Raw genomic sequence first — 26123 nt, forward strand, 5'->3', positions numbered from 1 at the left:
ATCAACACTATGTTTGTCAAGAGGGACCTTGCCTTTTAAAGTTTAAATTACAAAGCTATTTCAAATATGTATGTGTATGAATTCAGTGATTAATGCCTAATTATTTCATACTTACAAACTGTTCATCAGTAATAATTTATATTTTAACTTATATACAACAAAGTTAATACGAGTAAACTTTTCAATAAATTATTTCACACAGGTATATGCTTATGAATCTATTTAATTAAGCTGTGTTAGAGAATACATATTTTTATACATATTTCATTAGATTCAGTTACAACATAGATTATTTCCAATGGGTATTTCTTATACTACCTTGATTATCAAAAACAGTTTGTATCATCTGCCACCAAACCTGTGCTATGTCAATAGATATTTTTCTATTATCAACTTAATTACGTCACTTTCAGCTCATCAGTTTCTTAAATGGACATCCTATTTTAAATTATTTGCGAATTCCCAAAATATGTTTTCCAATTATTATTTCTCTAATGAAGATATGTAACTGACCTATATTTACATATGTTTTCTCTACACAGTGATACATTTTAGAAAGAGAATAGTGTGGAAGGTGCAAAAGCTCTGGCTCTCCAAGGCAAGGCCAAAAAAAAAAAAAAGTGATATTTAGTTATATCTTCTGATCTTTACTCTTTGAGTTTAAGTATGAGAGATTTCAATATTAGAGTGAGAACATACAGTTGAGATGTAATTTCAGTAAAAATAATAATGTTACTATTCTACTGGGGGTAGTTTTATAGTATCAAAAAAACACCACGGTTTCAAATTCATTGGTAGTAAATATATTAGCTTTCTGGGCCAAAATGAAGAGCCTTTTAAGAAAAGGAGCCGTGCAGTTAGCAATGACGTAAATTAGTCAGGGTAGCAGGAATCCGGAGTCAAGGCTGTTTCCACCATCTTGGTCTGACCGCCATACATAATTGGGACCCGATTTGTGTAGCATTTGTTTCTGTCATAAGTGTAGCAGGTCTCAGTGTCTTCATCACATAAATTGCTCTGCGAGGCAATAACTACTTGATTATCCAGCTCCACTTCTACAAGATCACATTTTTTACAGCTGAAAAATAAATACATTCATTAGACAATCCCCATCAAATGTTGCCTCAGAATCTGAGTGACTGTTCATTCCTATCCAAAATCAGCTAGATCTGACAACGGACAAAACATAACTTCTTTCAGACCTCAGCTACTCTCCAATACAGAATAGTTTATAGGATTTTTCAATCTTTAACATATAAAAGTTAGTTGAAAGTAAACAATGCAATTAATGCTATGATAATATGATTGTTTTGTCTATACCATACAACAACTCCTATTCTGTTAGGTTTGTTTCCACCTGTATACTGGGATTAAACAAATTCTCTATGGTGACAAGGAAAGCAGAATATCTTTAGGAAAAAGAAATTGTTTGCTGTTGGATTCCATAGCTTCTAAAGAAAATCTACATGTTAATATGTCTGAAATCCAATTATTTTACTATTAAGACAAACTGGCCCTTCCTGTACTAATGGCAATAATGTCTTATTTAGAATGAATTTATAGCTAATTTTTATGTGATAAAGTCATAAATTTATGATATCTAATAATTAACATAGAAATTAATGTATTCAAAATCTCAAATTGTATTGGTAAATGTTTGCACCCCATATTTTCAGAAACATTCCTACTAACAAATTTAAAGTTATTAACTTCTATATTAGCATGAAGGAAAATCTCTTACAGGTCAGACAAATGGTACACAAATTTCGTTCTCACTGGTGAGGTGGGATCAGAGATATTCTCCCTATTGTTCAGAGGAACACTAAAAAAAAAGAAAAAAGAAAAAGAAATAATGAAACAAGCAGATATTGCTATTTTTGGTAATAAGTATATTGCTGAGACAGTACCTACTATTTCATCAGGAATTTAGTACATTTAGCACTCTAAACACTCTAAAAGCACTCCACAGTAATACTACTGCTCAGATTTCACAGTAATTTGCCATATTTGAAACATTTCTCATTCAAAATAAACCTCAAAGAAACTCCTCTGTCAATGATCATTGCTCTCCTGGCAAATCCCTACTTTTCCTTCAAAAACCAGCTCAAGATTTACCCTCTATATAATGATCCATTCTCACTCCTGAACAAACTCCTTCCTCTTCTGTTTCACTGAAGTTCACATATCTTTATTATAACAAATGCCATATCATAGTTGCTTGTCTACAGAGAAGTTGCTTCCCCAGACTACATAAATTCTTTGAGGCAAAACCACTTAAGGGTTTTCAGTGCCTTTCTAGATGTGTGGTGTGTAGAATATGTTCAATATTTCTGGAATAAATGGACAGATATTATTATCCGTATTTTTGGAATGCAGAAATTATAAGCCAGAGATCTCAATGACCTACCCAAGTTCACACAACTAAATAGTAAAGCTGTAACTGGACTCGAGACCTCTTGATTTGGTGATGTTCCATGAAAAATTAAGTAACACTTATTAACTAGTTGAGGTGATTTCATTAATTTTTACATTTTTTCATATATGTCATCATTCCTCCACACATGCACCCCTCCCTACCAAATGGCACAAAGGAAAACGTGAAGAGGGATTTAGCAGTACTATCTACATAGATATCAAGCCAAAACCTTAGATACCATCCCTGAGTTCCCCCCACCCCGTGATGATCTGTATCTAATCCACCTCACAGTTCAACTGATCCGGATTCTTGTTAATCTGTGCACTTGGTTCAAGACACCGCCATTTCTCTCCTAGATTGTAGCAATACACTCCTTTAGTCTTGACCCCTCCAACGTATTAGTCACATTATTGCCAAAATGGCCTCTAAACTACAAGCCTGATATTCTCGGCTTAACAGTGTTTCCACAAAGAAAACAGAATAGCCCTTTGATGGCATAGAAGGCACTTCAGGATATGCCTCCACCTCTCCAACCCCATCTCTCCCCATACCATCCTCTTTACATGCCAGCTATAAACAACCACTTGCAATTCCACAAATTTACCATGCTTTTCCCATCTCGAAGTCTTAACAATAACAAAAACGATAAGAGTTCTAACATTAACTAAGTACTTACAGTGTGCCTGGAACTAGGGAAAGCATGTTATGTGATGATCTCATAAAACCCGCACAGCAACCATTTCCTTTTCCTGGAATGATCTGCCTCAACTAGCAACCCTGTCATTCCGCACACACATTTACCCAGTTAACTCCCACTCAACCAGCTAAAAGCGTCTTCCACTACTTATTCCAAACACCCCTGCCTGACTCCCAGTGCCACTCTCCCTTCACCCTCCAGGATTGGACCAGGTGCCCCTCTTTAGTCTCCTATAACATCGTGTGCTTATTCCTGCCATAGCATTTACAATACTGTATTGTAATTGCCTTTTAAATTATTTAAAGTTCCCTATTAGACTGTAAATTATTTCATGGCATGGACTGTGTTTTATATAAATTGTTGTATCAGCTCCAATCCTCAGTGGAATTCAGTAGAACTCAATAAATGTTTGCCAAATGAATGAATGAGTGAATGGATTTATTCTTCATTAGATTGTAAAGGCTCTAGTAATATCAGAAAAGGCTTTAAGTAATGAGAAAGATAAACACATATGAGTGTCTACTATGGGTTTTCAAACACTGTCCTAGATGCTTTTGTCTATTAGCATATTTAATTTTGTCCATTTAGCATATTTAATTCTTGCATATTTGGCAGCGTGGGTGGCTCAGTGGTTTAGTGCTGCCTTCAGCCCAGGGCGTGATCCTGGAGACCTGGGATACAGTCCCACGTCGGGTTCCCTGCATGAAGCCTGCTTCTCCCTCTGCCTGTGTCTCTGCCTCTCTCTCTCTCATGAATAAATAAATAAAATCTTTAAAAAAAATTCTCACATAAAGTCTATGTGTACATATACATACATAGATAATTATCTAACAGGTTCATGTAAGTGCTACATATCAAAAAGAGGAGTAGCGGGGCACCTGGGCGGCTCAGTTGGTTAAGTGGCTCACTCTTGATTTCGGCTCAGGTTATGATCTCAGGGCTGTGAGATAGAGCCCCCCAAAGAGCACCAGGCTGGGCATGGAGCCTGCTTAAGAGTCTCTCTTCCCTCTGCCCCTCTCCCCACCCCACTCTCTCACGTGTGTGCTCTCTAAAGAAAGAAAAGGAAAGGAGACATACGTATTGCGTTCAAACAATGACTAATATCAGAAAGTATCTCTGCTTACAACATGAAGAAAAAAGAAATTTAAAGTGCCACGTACATAATTCTGATGTTTCTCTCCACAATGTCTTCATTAGGATCATCGGGAGAAGGGATGATCCTGGAAGTAATCCGGGCACACTGACATTTGTTGTCAACAAGAACAGTCCTTTCTTCTTCATCTTGGGCTTGAAAGACAAAACATATTAAGAAGAAAGGGGAGAAAGGCCTATTCATATAGTTTTATTGAGTTAATTTATCTTTTTTCAGTAGAAAAATTAAGTCTTATGATCAGTTTCAGCTTTCTTCCCCCCCCCCTTTTTTTTAAGATTTTATTTATTTATTCATGAGAAACAGAGACAGAGACATAGGCAGAGGGAGAAGCAGGCTCCATGCAAGGAGCCCGAAGTGAGGCTCAACCCCAGGACCCTGGGATCACACTCTGAGCTGATGGCAAAAGCTCAACCGCTGAGCCATCCAGGAGTCCCCAGATTTCTCCATTTTTGTTCTCTTTCCTAATCTAAAATGCTAAGTGGAATCTCACAGCATCATGAAGGAAATCCAAATGCCCTCCAAACAAATTGTTTTCTTTTTCCCTTACACCAGTCTGTGGGAACCTGGGCTAGTTTTCACCTAATGCTTTTAACAGAAGCCCAGCGTTCTGAATTAATGTAGCCTTGTAAAAATCAGTGCCAAATGACAAAATAATAGACTAGATTTCTCTCAGGCCAAAGTAATTATTCAAAAATGAACAAAAAATAACATCAGATTTTTAAGTCCCAGTTTGAAGTGTAACATCCTTCTTGAACTCCCACTTACACACTTTTTTCTCCTTAGATTGAATAAGAGTTAGGAACAGGAAAAAAAGAAGTGGGGGGGGTGGGCAGCCTGGGTGGCTCAGCAGTTTAGTGCTGCCTTCAGCCTGGGGTGTGATCCTGGAGACCCGGGGTCAAGTCCAACATCGGGCTCCTTGCATCGAGCCTGCTTCTCCCTCTGCCTGTGTCTCTGCCTCTGTGTGTGTGTGTGTATGTGTCTCATGAATAAATAAATAAAATCTTAAAAAAAAAAAAAGTTAAGAACAGGCTCATTTGGGGGCACCTGGGTGGCTCAATGTTTGAGCATCTACCTTTGGCTCAGGTCATGATCCTGAGGTCCTGGGATCGGGTCCTGCATCAGCCCCCCGCAGGGATCCTGCTTCTCCCTCTGCCTCTCTCTGTCTCTCTCATTCTATGTCTCTCATGTATTAAAAAAAACAGACAAAAAATAAATAAAACAGCTACCAACTTCCCCAATATAAGCCTACTTTGTGAGACCTTTAAATATTCTCCACTATAATTTTCCCAAACTTGATTATATTCTTCTTTTTCATAACAATCAGGTTATTATTGCATAAGGATTCAATCAAATAAAATAATAAGTGCTATATTTATGAATATTTCTTATAAGAATTATTTTTAAAGATATGGCATAGATAGATGTAAAGTGCTATAAATTTGCAAAAACAAACAATAATAATGATGTTTGATACATTTTTGTTCTATTTTGTTTTTAAATTAAACTTTTTATTTTTAGATCACTGTAAATTCATATGCAGTCATAATAAATACTAGAGAGAGAACCCAAGTACATTTTACCCAGTTTTTCCCAGTGGTAACATCCTGTAAAACTATAGTACAATTTCCCAACTAGAATGCTGAATTTGATAGAATTTACTAATGTGAGCTTTTACTCAATGTAGGGTACTTAAACAAAAAAACTTATAACACAATACCATAAAATTAACCCACTAAATATGTTTTTTATTTCTATAATTTTAACTAAATGACCTTTAAAATTTCCTCCCATCAAGCCTCAACTTAAAAAAATATTTAGCACATTAATCCAAGTTATAAAGGTTAAATGATCAGGATATATATAATTGTAACAGGAAGTCTACTTATTTCAGAGGTGTCCCAGAGCAGAAAGGACCTAATTACAGTATTTCAGTCCCAATGATATCAGTCATTACAAAAACACTTTAGACCATTGTTTTGTCTTCTAATTGTTGGAAGTACTTTACAAGCATTATTATGGCATTATTCATAACTTTTTAATACATCTTCTGATAAAAGTGTATAGTATTGGAAAAGAAACATCAGGAATTCAATCCAAGATAATAATATAACTCTTCCTAACATTTTGAAAAGAATGAGATGACTTAAATTGTATTCTCTTCGCTACTCCTATATTCCTAAATGTTTTTTTTTAATTTAAATTCAATTAATTAGCATATAGTGTTTTATTAGTTTCAAAGATAGAGTTTAGTGATTCATCGGTTGCACATAATACTCAGTGTTCATTTTTTCAAGTGCCCTCCTTAATGCCCATCACCCAGTTACCCCATCCCCCACCCTCTAGCAACCTTCAGTTTGTTTCCTATAGTTAAGAGTCTCTCATGGTTTGTCTCCCTCTCCAATTTCATCTTATTTTGTTAAATGTTTTTCTCAATAAAACACAAACGAATGTGTAATGCCTGACCAAAAATACAGACTGAGTATGAGACTTGACTATTAAGTCTTAAATAGAAAATTGCTGTATTTTACTTATAGCATATAACTTATTTTCTTACCAGAAACCTAGGAAATAGCTATCACTTTTTATTACTATTTACTGTTATTACATAAAAATATTAGGCAGCCTAATATATCTACCAGAAAATGTACAAATACAGTTAATTCACCAGGACTTAGAAAATTCTAACGTTCTCACTGACAGGCAATATTTTTCCAAATAAATCTGTTGTTATAGATTGTGCCTTGCTTTATCCAAGAGTACCTGAGACATATACCAGGTGCTCAGTAAATATTGTTAAATTTAATTTAGTTCAAACAAATAAGAAAATATACTTAACAACACATACTTGATATGAACATAATGAGTTTACTAAAAGGTGATTCTTCAATACAGGCAAAATAGGACAGAAGTTAGGAGTGTGGGCTATAGGGTCCAATAGCCTGGGTTCTACCTACCACATGTTTACTGTGTGACTGTAGGTAAGTTATTTCATCTCTTTAAATCACAGTGGACTCAACTATATGTTAGAAATATTAATAGTACCTATCCTCAAATGGTTATTGTGAGAATTAAATGGAATAGTACATGTAAAGCAGTAAGCATAATGCCTGGAAAATAGTATGTACTCAAAAAATGATAGATCTTTTATATATATTTTAGGTATATAAACATGTTCATAAACATGTATTTATTATGTATAATTATAAATACTGTACATGTTTTAATACTATCATTGTGTTTAAATATTATTAGAAATTTATTATTTCTAATGCTACATTAGTTTAAAATATATGTAAAATGACTATTCTTAATTACATCATACCCTGTTCTGAAATAAGAATAGTAAGCTCAGTAAGTGTTAGAAACAATCAGGCCAAATTATATCACTTCTAACTCATTACCCTTCTCGGTGAAAATTACTACATATTCAGAGTGTATTCCATTTTCTACATTAGTTTGAAAGGTTAACAAACAAAATAACCAAAGTTATGCCATCAAGTCATAGGCAACCTGTGTAACATTAAACATTGTTAAAGTTTACATAATAAATCTGTAGGCTCAAATCCAGGAAAGTTATTAGAACTAATATCAGTCTCTAGGGAAGTAAAATCCCAATGCATTCCATATTGTAGTATAGTAATTATTACTTCATTTCTCCAAAATATTTATTTAAGAAACTCAAGGAGAGGATTACTTACTTTCAAGATTCAATATGAATATTTATATAAGTATAGCTATCAATACTTATCCAGAAATACATATTTTCTAAGTTATAGTAGGCAAATGAATAAGAGAAAAAAAAAGAATAAAAAGAATTACAATGAATCTTCTCTACAAAAGATCACTGCCCATATAAAGATTAAGGAATGTTAGAAAAAGTAGCCAGCTAGCTAGCTAACCAAAGCACAAACACAAATGTTTAAATCTGAAGAGCAGATCTGTGTTATATTTTTCCTTTTATGTGGGTTAATTTTCAAAATACCACATACCTGTCACAAGAACAGCCTTAACAAAAATGGCTAGGAATCCCCAGAAAAGCAAATAGTTCTTCATCATGACTTCACTTCTTTTTGAGAAACTGAAGCTAAAAAGTCAGGGTTAAGGTGTGTGATCTATAAGGAATGTGCAAATGATGGCGCTTCTGCTTTCTTAAAATAACACTCGAGGTAGCTAACAAACTAAAAACAATCACAACTGCGGTTGGAGTCTGAAATTCAAATGCTGCACTAGACAGATTACCCTATTTTCTTCCAAAGTATCCCCCCAAAAGCCATGATTGATGCAATTATTCTTTATTTTACATTTACTGTATAATATTAAACCAAGAAGATTAATGATAATTTCAAGTAGGAGTACATTACGAATGTTTAAATAGGGGTTCTCAACTTTATTTCCTAGATAATAAAGTTTTCAAATCAAATATGTGACATTTGTTGTGCCCAGAACAGAAACTGAAGAGAAAAAGAAATTCATTTAAAGCCTTTGAAGGAAAAAATAAATAAATAAATAAATTAATTAATTAATTTAATTAAATTTAAAAAATAAAGTCTTTGAAGGTCCCAACTGTATCTTACGTCAACTTTTTCTCCAAGTCCTCAATTAACCAAGCTACCATATTTAAATATACATATTATATATGATATACCTAATATATACATATTCTGATTGCTTTCAGTTATTATATAAACTCAAACATGAAATTGGAATTTGAAACAGATGGATACTAGATGTATCAGTTGCCATGGTTTAATTTGATAGCATTAAGGCAGACCTTGTGTTTGATCATCTAGTAACAGCTTTCAGAATTATAAACCCATGAAATGATTTTCATTTGAGATGCCTCAATAGAAAACTGAATCACTACAGGATATTTTGTAAGTTTTTGTCATTAATGAGTGTCAAAAAGCAAACAAACTAACAAACAAACAAATAAACAAAACTCTGAGCTTTTGGACAGGACTGCCTCAATATGTTAAGAATTTCCTGTCTCTTAGGCAAGGCTGGTTCCAAGAACATGTTGGTTTTATATATATATATATGCAACATCAAATCTATGTTACTTTTGGTTCTCAGTTCTCTAATTTTTTTAAGGGTCTCCTAGAATTTTGAGAGGCACTAAAGAAGTATTTCAGGATCATAAGTAGGCAAGCAGATTTCATAGCTAATGGCAGAAGACAGCAGAGTAAAAACTAATTATTAAAGGCTGGCACATAATTGCACTCTTTCAATCATGTACTGAATGTCTAACATGAACAAAGTGCCAGACACTAGAACATACAATGCTACTATACTGTCAAACTGTACTTTCATTTTAATTTCTACTACCATAGAACTTAGAAACTACTTGGGGTTAAGGAAAACATACTGGATCCACATGAACAATCGTATCTATAGAGAAAAAAATAAATCTGGAAACACATTATTTTAGTGTATGGTCAGGATGTCAAAACAACTATCAACACTAACTCTAACTGTAGTTTCTAAATGACTGATTTATTCATTCACTCTAAAACAGAGTAATTAAAAATTAGCTGGATACTATTTTTTTTTAAGTCATTATTTCCTTGAAAATAAACTCAAAGCTAGATTTCCTCACCAAAGCAAATTGAGTAAATCTCTGGGGACAAAATTTTCCCCTAAAACTTGTTTTGTTTTTAATAAAGCAAATATTATTTAATCCATAGTTACTAAGCTAAAGAAAGTTCCATAGTTACTAAGCTAAAGAAAAGTTCTATATTTGATGTTTCTATTCTTTCAATTTTACAATTTTATATTTCTATTATGGAAACTATGCATCTAAAGGAAAAAAAAATAAAAGAGATTTACCCAATAAAAATAAGGTGTGGAAACAAAGTGGCACTTTTGCCACCAAAAAGGAATTACCCATACCTGCAATATAGGATCAGGACCAGAGTATTGCCAAGCATGGTCCAAGGATTATTTTCCCTAGACCCATGTGGAATAAGTCAAAATATGGATTTCCCGGCTACATCCAATCAGAATTTCTAGAGATATGACTTGTAATGTGTATTTTTAAAAGTCTTCCAGTTGATTCTAATGTAAAGTTTGAAAATTTGTAGACTAGAAGCATGAGAGGGAGGGTGATAACTAGCAGTATCATCTATTTATAGAAGACCAAGGGGTCATTAAAGGTGATTTTAAAAAAATAAATAGGCTTACATTGAAAATAATTCTGTTATATAGGCAAATTGGTTCATAATTTTTTAGCACTAACCAATTATATATAAATAACAGGTCCTGGTTTAATTTTTAAACCATTTCGTCTCCAGTTGTAGTTATTTTCTTCCCACCAAAATATGTGAATAGTAGAACACTTCCATGCAAGTGAGCTAAGTTACTGGGAGCTCAGCCACATGTTCTAAATTCTTCACCAAAAATGGTTTATTTTTCTACATTCATATATAAGATTCTTCTAATAAGAGTTTCAGTGATAGACTCATCTGGATGAAAGAGATCCTAACATAATCTAGTCTTATCTTCTTTACTCCCACTCAGGTTTTATTTCAATTTCCTATACAGCAGACAGTCTGAGTTCAGCATTTGTTTAAAAACCATCTGAAATAGGTTGATGCATCACTTCCTCACAGCTTATTATATATTTGAGATATTCAAGTCATGAAAAAGACTTTATTCTCTTGGGACACAGAGAAGACACTCTCCTTGTTTTGCTCCTATCTCATAAGTGACTCTTTCTCTGTCTCTTGCTGAATTTTCCAATGAATATTGAAGTTTGATCCTCAGCCTATTCTTTTCTCTCATCCTCTCCTTAATTAACTTTATCTGATCCCATGGCTTTGACTACAGGACATGTTGTGACTTTCAAGTGCATAATTCTGGGGTAGCCCAGGTGGCTTGGCAGTTTGGTGCTGCCTTCAGCCGAGGGTGTGATCCTGGAGACCCGGGATCGAGTCCCATGTCGGGCTCCCTGCATGGAGCCTGCTCCTCCCTCTGCCTGTGTTTCTCCCTTTGTGTCTCTCATGAATAAATAAATAAAAAAAAAGATTCAAGTGCATAATTCTAGACTTTGCCTTGCCCATTGAGCTCTAAACTCCTACATCCAACTTTCCATTTGATATTTCCACTTGTCTGCCTAACAAGTATCCAAAATTTAACCAGGCAAAACAGTACTCTTGATAATCAAGCCACCTGCGCACCTCCAATCCAATCTTTTACTGTCTCTAGTCTTACTTATCTCAGTACATCCACCTGTTTTTTTTTCTTTTTCTTAATATTTTATTTATTTATTCACAAGAGACACAGAGAGAGAGAGGCAGAGACACATGCAGAGGGAGAAGCAGGCTCCATGCAGGGAGCCCGACGTGGGACTCGATCCCAGTCTCCAGGATCAGGCCCTGGGCTGAAAGCGGCGCTAAACCGCCGAGCCCCCCGGGCTGCCCTCCACCTGGCTTTTTAAGCCAAAATCCTCTTTTTTGATTCCCTTGTTTTCTTCTTCCCCATGTTCAGTTTACCACCATATCCTGTTGGTTTTATTTGGAGAATATATCTCAAATTTATCTGATTCTCTCCATTTCCACTGCCACCCTGGTCCAAGTCTCTATCCTCCATCCTGGATGATTACAATAGCCTCAATCATGAAATTATTCTTCCTTTGCCCTAGCAATGGCTACTATGGCTCACAGCTAACAAGAATAGCTAAGTATCCTAAATTCTAAAGAGAGTCAGACACTTCCTCCAAGCCTTACCAGGAGGCAAAAGAACTCAATTTATGACCATCAACCACCAACCCCAATCATGAGCTCTCTCCTCTAGTCTTTAGAGGACATTGGAGGGAAAAGGGAAATGATATCATTGGAGTTGTTGGCTTTGTGGAAATACTAGTGTTTGTGGTAAGACACTTTCCCCCTTTACTCTTGGGAGAGGGAAATACAGGGGCCTTTTTCCTCCCCAAGGTCAAGTGAGGGAAAGATTCAAGAAAATAATTCAAAGAAATCATGGACTCTGCAAAAAGGGAAAACTGAGAAGCAATAGAGCATAATAGCTAAGAGAAAGGATTTTGAGTCTGACTGCACGAGTTTTTTCCCAATTCATCATTTACTAGCTCTGTGAAGTTGGTAAACTGAGCACTCATTTGACTTCTATCTGTAAAATGAGGATAATAACAATATATATTTCATAGGGTTATTGTGGAGCTTAACATGTATTATAACATAAAAAGAAGTTAGAAAAGATCTTGGCATATGGTAAGCACTCCATAAGTAGTAGTGATTATCATCAGAACCATCATCATTATGTCGGTCACTCCCTGTTGAGTTGCAGAAAATGCAAACCCAGCCTAGAACTGTCTACTGCAGTGAAGTTTGAAGAAAGCATTCATGGGAGAACTGGACATTTCCCCTTGGGTTGTGGGCACGTAGGAACATAGAAACTGAGATGTGCTCGTGCTATATGACCATTATGAGGTATAAATGAAAATATCTTTAAAAGGCTATAATAACCAAAACAATATGTTACTGGCATAAAAAACAGACACATATAAAATAAAAAACAAATAAACAAAAACAAATACATAGACCAATGGAACAGAATCTAGAGCTCAGAAATAAATTCACACAGATAGGGTTTACTATTATTTGACAAGGGAGATGAGAATATTCAATGGCAAAAGGAAAGTCTTTTCAATAAATGGTCTTGGGAAAACTGGATATTCATATGCAAAAGAGTGAAACTGGATCCCTATCTTCCACCATTCACAAAAACTAACTTGAAATGGATTAAGGACAAAAATGCAAGACCTAAAACCATAAAACTCCTAGACAAAAGCAGTAAAAAATTTCCTTGACATTGGCCTTGGCAATGAGTTTTTGGATATGCCACCAAAAGCATAAATAACAAAAGCAAAAATCAACAACTGGAACTGCATCCTAAAATCTTTTGCAGAGCAAAAGAAATAATCAACAAAATTAAAATGCAATTTACAGAATGGAAGAAAATATTTGCAAACCATATATCTGATAGGAAATTTACAGAAGATACAAGGAACCAATACAACTCCATAGCAAAAAACCCAAACAATCTGATTTAAAAACGGATGCAGGACTTGAACAGACATTTCTCCAAAAAAGACATTCAAATGACTAACATGTACATGAAAGGTGCTCAACATCACCAAACATCAGGGAAATGCAAATCAAAACCACAATAAAGATATTACCTCACACCTATTAGAATGGCTATTAGCACAAAGAGAAGAGATAAATGCTGGTGAGGATATGGAGTAAAGGGAGCCCTTGCGCACTGTGGGTGGGAATGAATGTTCATTGGTACAGTGACTATGGAAAACAGTATGAATGTTTTTCAAAAAATCAAAAATAGAACTACCATATGATCCAGCAATCCCACTTCTGGGTAATATCCAAAAGAAAACCGAAGGAAATTAAGCCACTGTCTCAAAAAGATATCTGCACACCTATGTTCACTGTATTATTATTCACAATAATTGATTCACAATAGCCAGGACATGGAAACAACCCAAGTGTCCACAAACACACAAATGAATAAAGAAAATGTGATATATATGATGGAATATTTTTCAGCCATAAAAAAAGAAGGAATTCCTGCCATTTCTAACAATACAGATGGACCTTAAGGGCATTGTGCTAAGTGAAATAAGTCAGACAGACAAAAACAAATACTTATTGATCTCACTTATATGTGGAATTTAAAAACATTGAACTCATAGAAATAAAGAGTAGAATTAGTGGTTGCCAGGGACTGAGGGGTGGAAGAAATGGGAAGATGTTGGCCAAAAGGTACAAACTTCGTTATAAGATGAATAAACTCTGGGATGTAAGGGATAGGATGGTGACTATAGTTAATAATACTGTACTGTATACTTAAAAGTTGCTATTAGAGAAGTTTAATGTTGTAGGATATGTTAACTAATCTTCCTGTGGTAACCATTTCACAATATGTATCAAATCATCATATTATACACCTTAATCAGTTACATGCCAATTATTCCTCAATAAAGCTGGAAAAGAAACAGAATACATCCAGAGTTTTTCTAACCTGGGGAAGGAAGACAACACTTGGAAGAAGTGTTAGCTTTATTTGTAATAGCCTAAAACTGGAGCAGCCTAAATATCCATATACAAATTGAATGAACAAATTGTAGTATGTTATTCAGCAATGAAAGTGAATAAACTGGGGATCCCTGGGTGGCTCAGTGGTTTGGCGCCTGCCTTTGGCCCAGGGCACGATCCCGGAGTCCCCAGATCGAGTCCCGCATCGGGCTCCCGGCATGGAGCCTGCTTCTCCCTCTGCCTGTGTCTCTGCCTCTCTCTCTCTCTCTCTCTCTCTCTGTCTATCATAAATAAATAAATAAATCTTAAAAAAAAGTGAATAAACTATTCATACACACAACATGAATGAAAAAAAGTAATTATTAAAAGTGGAAGAGAGCAGCCACTCTGGAAAACTGTGTGGAGGTTCCTCAAAGAGTTAAAAATAAATCTACCCTATAACCCAGCACTGCTGGGGATTTACCCCAAAGATACAGATGCAATGAAACGCAGGGACACCTGCACCCCGATGTTTCTAGCAGCAATGGCCACAATAGCCAAACTGTGGAAGGAGCCTCGTGTCCATTGAAAGATGAGTGGATAAAGAAGATGTGGTTTATGTATACAATGGAATATTCCTCAGCCATTAGAAATGACAAATACCCACCATTTGCTTCAACGTGGATGGAACTGGAGGGTATTATGCTGAGTGAAGTAAGTCAGTCGGAGAAGGACAAACATTATATGTTCTCATTCATTTGGGGAATATAAATAATAGTGAAAGGGAATATAAGGGAAGGGGGAAGAAATGTGTGGGAAATATCAGAAAGGGAGACAGAACGTAAAGACTGCTAACTCTGGGAAACGAACTAGGGGTGGTGGAAGGGGAGGAGGGCAGGGGGTGGGAGTGAATGGGTGACGGGCACTGGGTGTTATTCTGTATGTTGGTAAATTGAACACCAATAAAAAATAAATTAAAAAAATAAAAATAAAAGTGAAAGAGCCAGACAAAATATTTGAAAAAGAGTATATACTGTATGATTAAATGTGTGTATAGATACACAAAATATAGAATTTGAATATAGAGACTTCATCAAGACAAAAAATTTCGGGATCCCTGGGTGGCGCAGCGGTTTGGCGCCTGCCTTTGGCCCAGGGCGCGATCCTGGAGACCCGGGATCGAATCCCACATCGGGCTCCCGGTGCATGGAGCCTGCTTCTCCCTCTGCCTATGTCTCTGCCTCTCTCTCTTTCTCTCTCTGTGACTATCATAAATAAATAAAAATTAAAAAAAAAAAAAAGAAAAAAAAAAGACAAAAAATTTCTACACAGCAAAGGAAACAATCAACAAAACTAAAAGGCAGCCAGGACACCTGGGTCACTCAGTTGTTTGGGCATCTGACTTCTTGTTTCTGCTCCAGTCTTGATGTCAGGGTTGTGGGATCGAACCACCTGTCAGGCTCCACACCCAGCATGGAGCCAGCTTGTCCCCCTCCCTGCTAAGTGAAATAAGTCAGTCAGAGAAAGACAAATACCACCATATGATTTCACTCATATGTGGAATTTAATAAATAAACCATATGAACATAGGGGAAGGGAAAGAAAGGAAAAATAAAATAAGATAAAAACAGAGAGGGAGGCAAATCATAAGAGACTCTTAACTATAGGGAACAATCTGAGGGTTGCTAGAGGGGAAGGTGGGGGGGTAGGATTTGGTAAGTTGGTGATGGGCACTAAGAAAGGCACTGGTAGTAAGCAGTGGATGTTATATGCAAGTGGTGAATCACTAAATCCTACCCCTGAAACAAATACTACACTATATGTCAATTAAATTGAATTGAAATAAAACCTTGAAAGAAAAAAATTTGAACATATATTATAAAAATAGTTGTACATTTTAAATAGTATTTTAAAAGTGTATTTTAATATATTTATATTAAATTTGGTGTTATATTAAATAATAAATTAATTTAAATAATTATAATAAAATTATAATTTAATAAAATTTTATTTTTGTATTTTATTTAATTTTTAATACAAATAATCCTAGAAAATGCAAACAAACCTACAGAGAACAGTCATTGCCTGGGAAGGGAGGGACCAGGAGAGAAGAGAAGAAGAGAAGGAACACAAGGGTGCCTAAGGAAACTTTTGGGAATAGATATGCTCATTGTCTTGATAGTGGTTACAAATTCCTGACTGTACATACATGTCAAAATTTATTGTACAGTTTAAATGTGTGCATTTCATTGTGTATCTATTACATCTCAATAAAGCTATTAAACAATTCACATCTTCAGAATTCAGTGTTTAAGTTTCATGTTAGGTTTTACTTGAATGTTCTTTATCAAGTTGAGGAAGTTCTGTCCTATTCCTGGTTTGCTGAGATTTTTTATTTTTTCAGAAATGGATATCTCACTTTTTCAAATGGCTTTTCTCTAATTATTGAGATGACCACACAATTTTTGCTTTTTTGTTAATACAGTGAATTATAATGATTTTAAATGTTAAACTAATTTGGCATTCCTGGCATAAGTTTCACTTACTCATGATGTAATATCCTTTTTATAAATTGATGGATTTAGGGATCCCTGGGTGGCGCAGCGGTTTGGCGCCTGCCTTTGGCCCAGGGCGCGATCCTGGAGACCCGGGATCGAATCCCACGTCAGGCTCCCGGTGCATGGAGCCTGCTTCTCCCTCTGCCTGTGTCTCTGCCTCTCTCTCTCTCTCTCTCTCTGTGACTGTCATAAATAAATAAAAAAAAAATATATATAAAAAAAAAAAAAAAAAAAAATTGATGGATTTAATTTACTAAAATTTTGCTTTGAATTTCTGCAATTATGTTCATAAAAGATATTGGTCTGAAACGGTTTCTTTTCTTCCAATATCTTTGCCTGATTTTGTTATCAGGATAATCCTAACCCAATAGAATAAGTTTAGAAGTATCTTTCCTCTCCAATTTGCTGGAAGAGTTTGTGTAGAATTAGTATTATTTTTCTCTTTAAATGTCTGGCAAATTTCACCAGTGAAGCCAGGCCCTGGAAACTCTCTCTAGGCAAGAAGCTGGGGCAATTGCAGATGTCTTCACATTTGTTTCTGGTCTCTCAGAAATCATTGCCCTTTGTCCAATTTCTTAAAAATTATTGTTTCATATGTTTTTCAGGTTCTTTTAGTTGTTTCTGGTGGGAGGGTAAATCTGGTCTCTGCTACTTGTTCAAATTATACTGGAGATTTGAAGTTAAAAGTGAGTTTGGGATATAAGTTTTCACACTGAAATAGACTTTTTTTTTTTTAATTGACTACTCTCTTTTTTTTTTTAAGATTTTATTTATTTATTTATTTATGAGAGACAGGCAGAGACACAGGCAGAGGGAGAAGCAGACTCCATGCAGGGAGCCTGATGTGGGATTTGATCCCGGAACTCAAGGATCATGCCCTGGGCCAAAGGCAGGTGCCAAACCACTGAGCAACCCAGGTATCCCTAAATTGACTATCCTTTAAGCCTGTTTTGGGTTCAGAGAAATTAAATTAGACATTTAATGATAGAAAATTTCCAAAATTATTGAATCTCCTTAAATCACTATCAAGGGAAGGCAAAGAAAAATTTAATCATGGTATTTTGGAAGCAATAATATGGAGAAAAAAAAATTGTTTCATGTTTACGATTCACTAAACTATTCACTGCTCCAAATTCTTCTCTATACCCAGTCTTATCCATTACTCATTGTCTACCCAGCAGACAGTGATCTTTTCAAAAGGTAAATTAGATCATATCTGACTCAAAACCCTCTACTGGCTTCTCATTATACTTAGAATAAATTCAAACTCATTATCTTGCCTGATTTCCCATAATTCTCTTATCACTCTCCAGCTACTTACACTCAGGGCCTTTGGACTTTTTAGTCCCTCTACATGAAAAACTTTTCATATCTTTGCATGTCTGGCCCCTCATCATCATTCAAGTCTCCAGTCAAGGGTCATTGCCTCAGAGAGAATTTCCCTGGTTGTTAATCATCCTAACCAATCACTAGTCACTGTCTTATTACCCTATTTTACTTTCTTCATGGTATTTATCATAGTTTAAATTTCCTATTTAGTTTATTTAGTAACTATCTCCTACCCATTAGAATAAGAGCTCCTTAATCATGGCCTTGTCTTGTTGCTCACTTGTTTTGGAAAACAAATAATATCAAAGCATAATAATATCTAAAATCTATTGATTAAATAAAGGATGAATGGAGAACATTTTTACAAGGAGTTGAAAACTGTCTGTAATTTTAACTGTTTCTAGCAATATTAGTCTCTTTTTTTAACAGACTTTATAGTGTCAATGTTGCTTTTTTTAAGTGTAGTTTCCAGCTATGCATACAGTAGTCCAAGTGTTATTTGACAAGTATAAAACAGCAGAAGAGTAATATTTTTCAAAAAATGCCACTTAGGATAACATTATCTCTCTTTTGGCAGCTATTACACTACTGGCTTCTAACAACTCTATAGTCAACTAAAATCCCCTTTAAAAAAAATGCTCCTATATAGTAATAACTTCCCCATGTTTAATACTAAACAGTTGGAATTTGGGTATGAGATTTAGCATTTATCCTTAAGTTTCATCTTACTAAACTCACACCAACACTACAACTTATTATTTTTAAGTCCAGATTCTGAAACCTAGCACATTAGTTATTTCTCTCAGCTTCAGAGCATCTACAACCTCAATACGCATGCCATTAGGATCCTTATTTGTTTAGAAAAATGTTCAATGGGCTAGTGCTGAAGACAGATTTCTTTGGCATACATCTAAAGTCTCACCTCCAAGCTACCACCAATCTGTTAATAATCACATTTTGAGTACAGCACTTCAAGATAATTCATATAATTCCATACTATCACACAGACTGTAATTCTCCACATCATCCATAAGGATAGTATGAATACTTACCTTAAATAATCTTTCCTTAGCCCCTATTTTTAATATCATATGATTTCTCCCCTTGAAAGTCTTTCATAATATAAAAAGATCCTTGATATCCTGGCATCTTGCCACTTACATACTTAAAAGGGATGATGATATTTTTTAATAGCCTTCTTGGCTTTAAATCCAAGATGTAGCTGAATTCTATTTTCCCTTTAATGGATTAAATTCTGCATTCAGCATAACAAATTATTGTTCCCATTTGTCCTTGAACTTTATATGGAAAACAAGTTTTGGTAATGAATAGTATTGTCCAAATCTGCTACAAAAACACAGCATCTCAAATAGGATGATCAGGAACACGGCCTCTATACCTACATCTACCATATCTCTACTTTCTATACCTCTGAAATGCTAGTCAATATAAAAGTAACTTTTGAATCAACCCAGAAAAATAAACTGAGAGAAGATCCTATTAGCACCCGAGGAAGGATCTTCAGCCAAGACAAACTAACAAAAAATAATCTCCAAGAGAAGTGAACGAAGATAAAGCATTCAAAAGTGGGAAATTCTTTATGTGTGTATATATACACAATATAAGGAACATATAATTGCAACCAGTTTAATTTCAAACATCCTGAAAGTCCCAAACATCCTGTAGTCACTCAGAGTTCCACAAATCTGTTGTAGATAAAGTATTCACAAAGATTAAAAAGGAAGTTTTCTAAAATGAGCTAAAGCCTTTTATCTGACTGGCAATCTACTCTTGCCCGCAAGATCATCCTGACTGGGTTGCTCTGGACTTCCCAAAACTCCTGTAAGGTACTCTCTTCTCAATTCCACAAGAGCAGATGTAACTTATCAAGAATCATTATCAGCTCTCTTTCATGGTGCCTTGGAGGCAGTGAGCTACTTTAGGATGAAGACGAACACCTCTTTCTCAGCTACTGGCTGCCAGAAACTCACTCATTGAAGTGGACGATGAACGCAAACTTTGTACCCTTTATGAGGAGCATATCACCACAGAAGTTGCTGCTAACACTCTTGGTGCAGCATGGAAGGGTTACAAGGTCTGAATCGGTGGTGGTAATGACAAACAAGGCTTCCCCAGAGTGTCCTGACTCATGGCTATATCTACTTGCAGCTGAATAAAGAGCATTCTTGCTATAAGCCAAGGAGGACTAGAGAAATAAAGGGCAAATCTGTTTGGGGTTGCATTGTGGATCCCAATCTCAGTGCTCTCAACTTGGTCATTGTAAAAAAAAAGGGGGGGGGGATATTTCTGGACTCACTGATATGATTATGCCTCATTGCTTGGAGCCCAAAATAGCTAGCAGAACCCACAAATTTTTCAATCTCTCTAAAAAAGATGATATCTGCCTGTATGTTGTGATATAGCCCCTAAACAAAAATGAGAAACCTAGAACCAAAGTGTCCGAGATTCAACGTGTTGTTACTCCACGTGTCTTCTAACACAAACACCAGCATATTGCTCTGAAGAAACAGCATACTAAAAAAAGTAAGAAAGAGGCTGCAGAATATGCTAAACTTTTGGCCAAGAAAATGATGGAGTCCAGAGAAAAACACCAGGAACAGACTGCCAAGAGACAGAGCCTCGCTCTTATCTTGAGGTTCTGACGAAGAATATACTTCTAAACTCATTCCGGGTTTTGGCAATATTCAGTACTTAAGCTTTAGGGGTGACATCTCCATTTCCTTGCCTACTATCAGGTGGAGGTTGTTCTCAGCTTCTAGATGATGACAGTATCCCTGGCTAGTGGCCTCCTTAATCTTTAAAGGTAGTAATAATGGGTCAAGTCCTGCTCTGATCTCTGCTTTTGCTTCATCTCCCTTGTTTCCAGCCAGGGAGGTCTCTGCTTTTAGGATGTCATGTGACTACATTGGGCCCATCCAGATAATTGAGGATAAACTCCCCATGTTAAAGCCCACTCCCTTAGCCACATCTGTAAATCTCCTTTGCTATGTAACAGTTAACATATTCACAGGTTCTAGGGATTACATGCACTTGGGGTGGGGGTGGGGGTAGGGGTTGCAGGGGACATTATTTTGCCTGCCACAGAATCAAACACTGTTCCAAAAAGAAAGGAAATATCAAGTAAAAGGCTCAAGATGGGAAAGAGATTGGTTAGGTCAAGTATCAGGGAAGATGACCCTAGAACTGTAGCAGAACTACAGTAAATGATACCATTCACTTCTTTATAGGAGTAACCTTTTTTCCCATTTGAATTGTCTAAGTTTAGGATCTATTTTGAATTTCAGAATTAAGTCATTCTAAAGCTAAAAGTGGAGCATAGGTCTCCTAACTGCCAATCCAATTTATCTGCCACAAAACTAAGTCATTATTTTTTCATATCTATGAGGAAAAATTTCATCTAATTGAAATTTTTTAATCCTAAACATTTTTTGCTGATTGCACACAGAATTTCTTATTATTTATCTGTACCTAATCACAGCATATGTAAAACTTATATTTAGACATCAGGAGGCAAAAACTAAGTTTTAAAAGAACACAAATTATGAGGAAGAAACTTTTCCCAAGTTCTTTTTAAAACTTAAAAAATTAAGACAAAAACCTGACCTCTCTTTTTTCCAACGGCTTTCCACAGAGACTTTTAGGGTAATCTTTTGTGGTTAAATGTTTATGAGGAGAATTGCACCTGTGTTGTGGTCTGTTTTTAAATAAACTTGCACCTGCAGTGGCTTTTCATAGAACTGCTATTTGGGATGTTACATGTCAGTCGTCTGACTATAACGCAGAGCTCTTTCCTCTTACCGTGTGGGCAGGTCCTGGTTTATAATCAGCCTATTTCTAAAAATCCATTAAAAAAGTCCAACAGTGTAGATTTCACAATAATTTCTTTAGAGATACAATGATTAACAAGATTTCCCGGAAACCCCTCAAACAACAATATTCTCCTTTCAGTTCATGAATTCCAGTGGTCTGGTCCCTTGCTGCTTTAAGGAAATTGTAATCTATTTTTGGAGGAGGCCTCTGCTCTATTCAAATATGTCTGCTTTCCTTTTCCTATACATGATTTGCTAATTCCTGTTTCAGAATCTTTTTTACTCTGTCATTCTCCTCACCATAAATTTCTTCTTCCTTTCTGTCAGTTCTTGTCAAAAATCCTAAAATCTTTAAAATTAATTCTCCTAAGTCTTCCCCACATAATGTCATTCCATTCTGTTCACTCCACTATTCTCTGTACTCATTGCTCATCTTATATCTGTCATTTTTCATGAGTTAGCATATTATTTTACATTTTTATCACTTCTCTTCATGTGTGTTTAATTTATCCCTTGTACTAAATTAATGTTTTCTAAATGCAGAGAGAGGTTCATAAAGAATGGTAGCAATTGGCACCAAAGAACAGGATATGAGGAAACACCAAAGAAGAATTATAAAGAATCAGTTAGAAAAATGGATGAGAAAATAAAAGTTTTCTTGCTCTAACTCTTCTATTCAGAGTTTTTATGTCATATATAAGTGCCGTACTAAATCTTTTTTCCCTGATAAGAAAGCATAGATTCATGCTGGAGAATATTGAGTTAATTATTTTTAAAATACCTAATGCATTCTTGTAAGACAATCATAGTAATTCTTTTGTATCTCCCTCAGAGTTTCAAATAAGCTGCTTTGGCCCAAAAGATATGCAATAATTGATTAATTCCCAACCAATTTTGCAACATTATACTCATAAATTTATCTTAATTTTAATAATTTATATAATACCTAGAACAACATAATACTTTACACTGTAGAGATATGTTTTAAGAGACACACTGCTCTATCTACCATCTTCCTACTGAACAAAGCAAAGGCTCTGAAGTCAGATTGCCTGGGTTTAAATGGGGCTTTGGTAAGTTATTTAAACTCCTTTTAACTCAATTTCATCTGTAAAATGAGCATAGCCATGGTCCATACTTCATGGGATTGATGAGAATTAACAGTCGTAAAGCACCTAGGACATGCCTGCAACATATATAAAAACTCATTTATTTTAACAACTATTATTATTCTTCTTTTATGTTGAGAAAAGATAGCATCTTCTTTCAGAATGACATAAATACCAAGGTATAATGGTTGGCAGAACAGTGGCCCATCTAAGATATGTCCATGTCCTAATTCTCAGAACCTATGAATATGATATTACATGACAAGAAGGAATATAGGTTGCGGGTGGAATTTTGGTTGCTAATCAGCTAATCTGCAGATGGGTACATTATCCTAGATTATCCAGGTGGGTCCAATATAATCACAAGGATCCTTATAAGGGAAAGATGGAGGCACGGCATCAAAGACTGAAGGAGAGGCTTGAAGATCCTGCACTGCTGGCTTTGAAGTTAAAGGAAAAAGCCATTAGCCAGGGCATGTAGGTAGCATCTAGAAGCTGGAAAAGGCAAGGAAACAGATTCTCCCTTAGAGCCTCCAGAAGGAACACAGCCCTGCTGACACCTTGATTTTAGCCCAATCAGACCATGTCGGACTTCTAACCTACAGAACTGTAAGGATAATAAATGTGTATTGTCATAAGCCACTAAGTTTGTGGTAATATATTATAGCACCAATCAGAAATTAATTAGGTATCATTTTAGCTCATACTATCCTAGTATAAATGGGGCAACCATGTATTTTTATTTTAAAAAAAGTTTCTCTTTACGGGCACCTGGCTGGCTCCATCAGGAGAACATGCAACTCTTGATCTAGAGGTTTTGAGTTCGAGCCCCATGCTGGGTGGAGAGATTACTTAAAAATAAAAATCTTTTTAGGGTCACCTGGGTGGGTGGCTCAGTGGTTGAGCATCTGCCTTTGGCTCAGGTCGTGATCCCAGGATCCTGGGATCAAGTCCCACACTGGGCTTTCCTCATGAAGCCTGCTTCTCCCTCTGCCTATGTTTCTGCACACTCTCTGTGTCTTTATGAATAAATAAAATATTTAAAAATCTTTTTAAAAAATTTCTCTTTAAGGCACTGAAATAAATTTGCCATTATAGTAAATATTTATGAGGCGGTCTATAAGGCCAATGCTTCTTACCTACCCCTTAATTCAAATGTTCATTCATTCATTTATTTTTTCTTTCAAAAAATATCTATTGACATCTACTCTACATGGCAGGGATACAAGTGAACAAGAAAAGTTTGACCTTTAATCAGAGGGTTCACTGTTTATTAGGTAATAATAACATATATTTACATAATGACAAAGTACAATGTGCCATAGGAGCACAGATGTTCAGGGGAGAGGGTAGGCAGTGTCAAGAAAAGCTTCCAAGAGGAAGGAATATCTACAGTGAGATTGAAAGATGAGTAGAAGTCAGGCAAAAAAGGGATGAATATGGTTTAGGATAAAATATAACACTGACAATTTGGAGTTGAGAGAAAACACAGCTATTCAAGGAAATGAATGTTCAATATGGGCAACAGAAATTCAGAAACTGTGTATTATATGTTTCAACATATCCTCCCTTAAGTATCTAGTGCAATTTTGTATGCTGTGCAAAATAAAAATATTTTACATGGATGTAAATTTAGCATTATTGTATGAATTGGTTGTAGAGTAGTGATTTTGTTTAGATAATTATATTATACTTGACTATCAAATATCTTTAGTTCAGTTTCTTAGCAACATAAAATAAGTTTTTTTTTTAAAGATTTCATTTATTTATTTGAGAGAGAATTAGAAAGAGAGAACACAAACAGGCAGAGCGGCAGGCAGAGGAAGAAGAAGCAGGCTCTCTGCTGAGCAGAGAGCCTGATGTGGGGCTTGATCCCAGGACCCTGGGATCATAACCAGACCCAAAGTCAGACACTTAACAAATGAGTCACCCAGGCACCCATAAAACAAGTTTTCAAATATAAACAGAATATTTTCAGTTATTTACATTTATACAAAAGGAAATACTTCTGTAAACACTAATGTGTTCACTATTACTTTAAATATTGTATAGCAGAACATTAATTATAGTGGCTCATAATCACAGTGTGAAGTAATGCTCCAATATGGCAATCAGTGTAGACAGAAAGAAGTTGAAGGAAAATAATTTACAACAAATAAACAATTTTACCAAAATCAGAGAAGAAAAACAGAATAAACCTGCCCAAAATGAATCAATGTGGAAACAGCAGAACAGTCTCTGAATGATAGCCTCTAACTATGCCTTATGTTTATTTGCCTGTATTCTGAACACATCTACTACATCCATGCCAGAACGAGAGAGATGAAATATAGCTGATCGCTCTTCTCTTGTTTTTCTGCCATTTTGTTGGTTGAATTTCATATCATATCTATGAGCAATCTGAGTTTATAAATCTGAGAGTCCAGGTTTTTCAGCACATATTGAAAAAGAAATGCGTAGGTTTTGGGGCTCTACAAGTTTTCCATTAGTGATAAAATATGTTAGGAAAAAGTAGAATAAAATGATTTTAAAAACCAACCTCAGTGTGAGACAGACTTGAGTTGAACTGCCAGTTATATAACCTTGGGTAAATTACTTTACATTTCTGAGCCTCATCTGAGAAAAGAGAATAATAATAGCACCCTTCTCATTGACATAGTGTAGTAAGATAATGTACTTAAAATACCTAACACAGGGTAGCCCGGGTGGCTCAGCGGCTTAGCGCCACCTTCAGCCCAGAGCCTGATCCTGGAGACCTGGGATCAAGTCCCACATCAGGCTCCATGCATGGAACCTGCTTTTCCCTCTGCCTGTGTCTCTGCACCCCACCCCCACTCTCTCTCTGTCTCATGAATAAATAAATAAAATCTTTAAAAATAATAATAAAATAAAATACCTAACACAGTACCAGATACACAATCAGTATCTCCCAAAATATTCAATGTTAAAAATTGATAATAGCTAGTGGAGAAAGCCCAGACAGGTATT

The 26123-nt window shown here is 35.6% G+C and overlaps 1 protein-coding gene across 2 annotated transcripts in view; it reads right to left on the reverse strand.

The window, feature by feature from the left end:
• Nucleotides 1–205: 205 nt before the first annotated feature.
• Nucleotides 206–26123, reverse strand: part of JCHAIN (joining chain of multimeric IgA and IgM) — a 31746-nt gene continuing 5828 nt past the window's right edge. Inside the window, exons 1-4 of one of the 2 annotated variants that reach the window (XM_025435695.3) lie at nucleotides 8256–8424; nucleotides 4274–4400; nucleotides 1742–1822; nucleotides 206–1078 (exon numbers count right to left, since the gene is read on the reverse strand). In XM_025435695.3, coding sequence (XP_025291480.1) covers nucleotides 874–1078; nucleotides 1742–1822; nucleotides 4274–4400; nucleotides 8256–8322 — 480 coding nt within the window. In that variant the 5' untranslated portion in view covers nucleotides 8323–8424 and the 3' untranslated portion in view covers nucleotides 206–873. Of the gene's footprint in view, nucleotides 1079–1741; nucleotides 1823–4273; nucleotides 4401–8255; nucleotides 8425–26123 lie in introns of those variants that run through there. The other variant, XM_049093036.1, reaches the window with a different exon arrangement.

This window comes from Canis lupus, chromosome 13, assembly GCF_003254725.2.
Source record: "Canis lupus dingo isolate Sandy chromosome 13, ASM325472v2, whole genome shotgun sequence".
Lineage (NCBI taxonomy): Eukaryota > Metazoa > Chordata > Mammalia > Carnivora > Canidae > Canis > Canis lupus.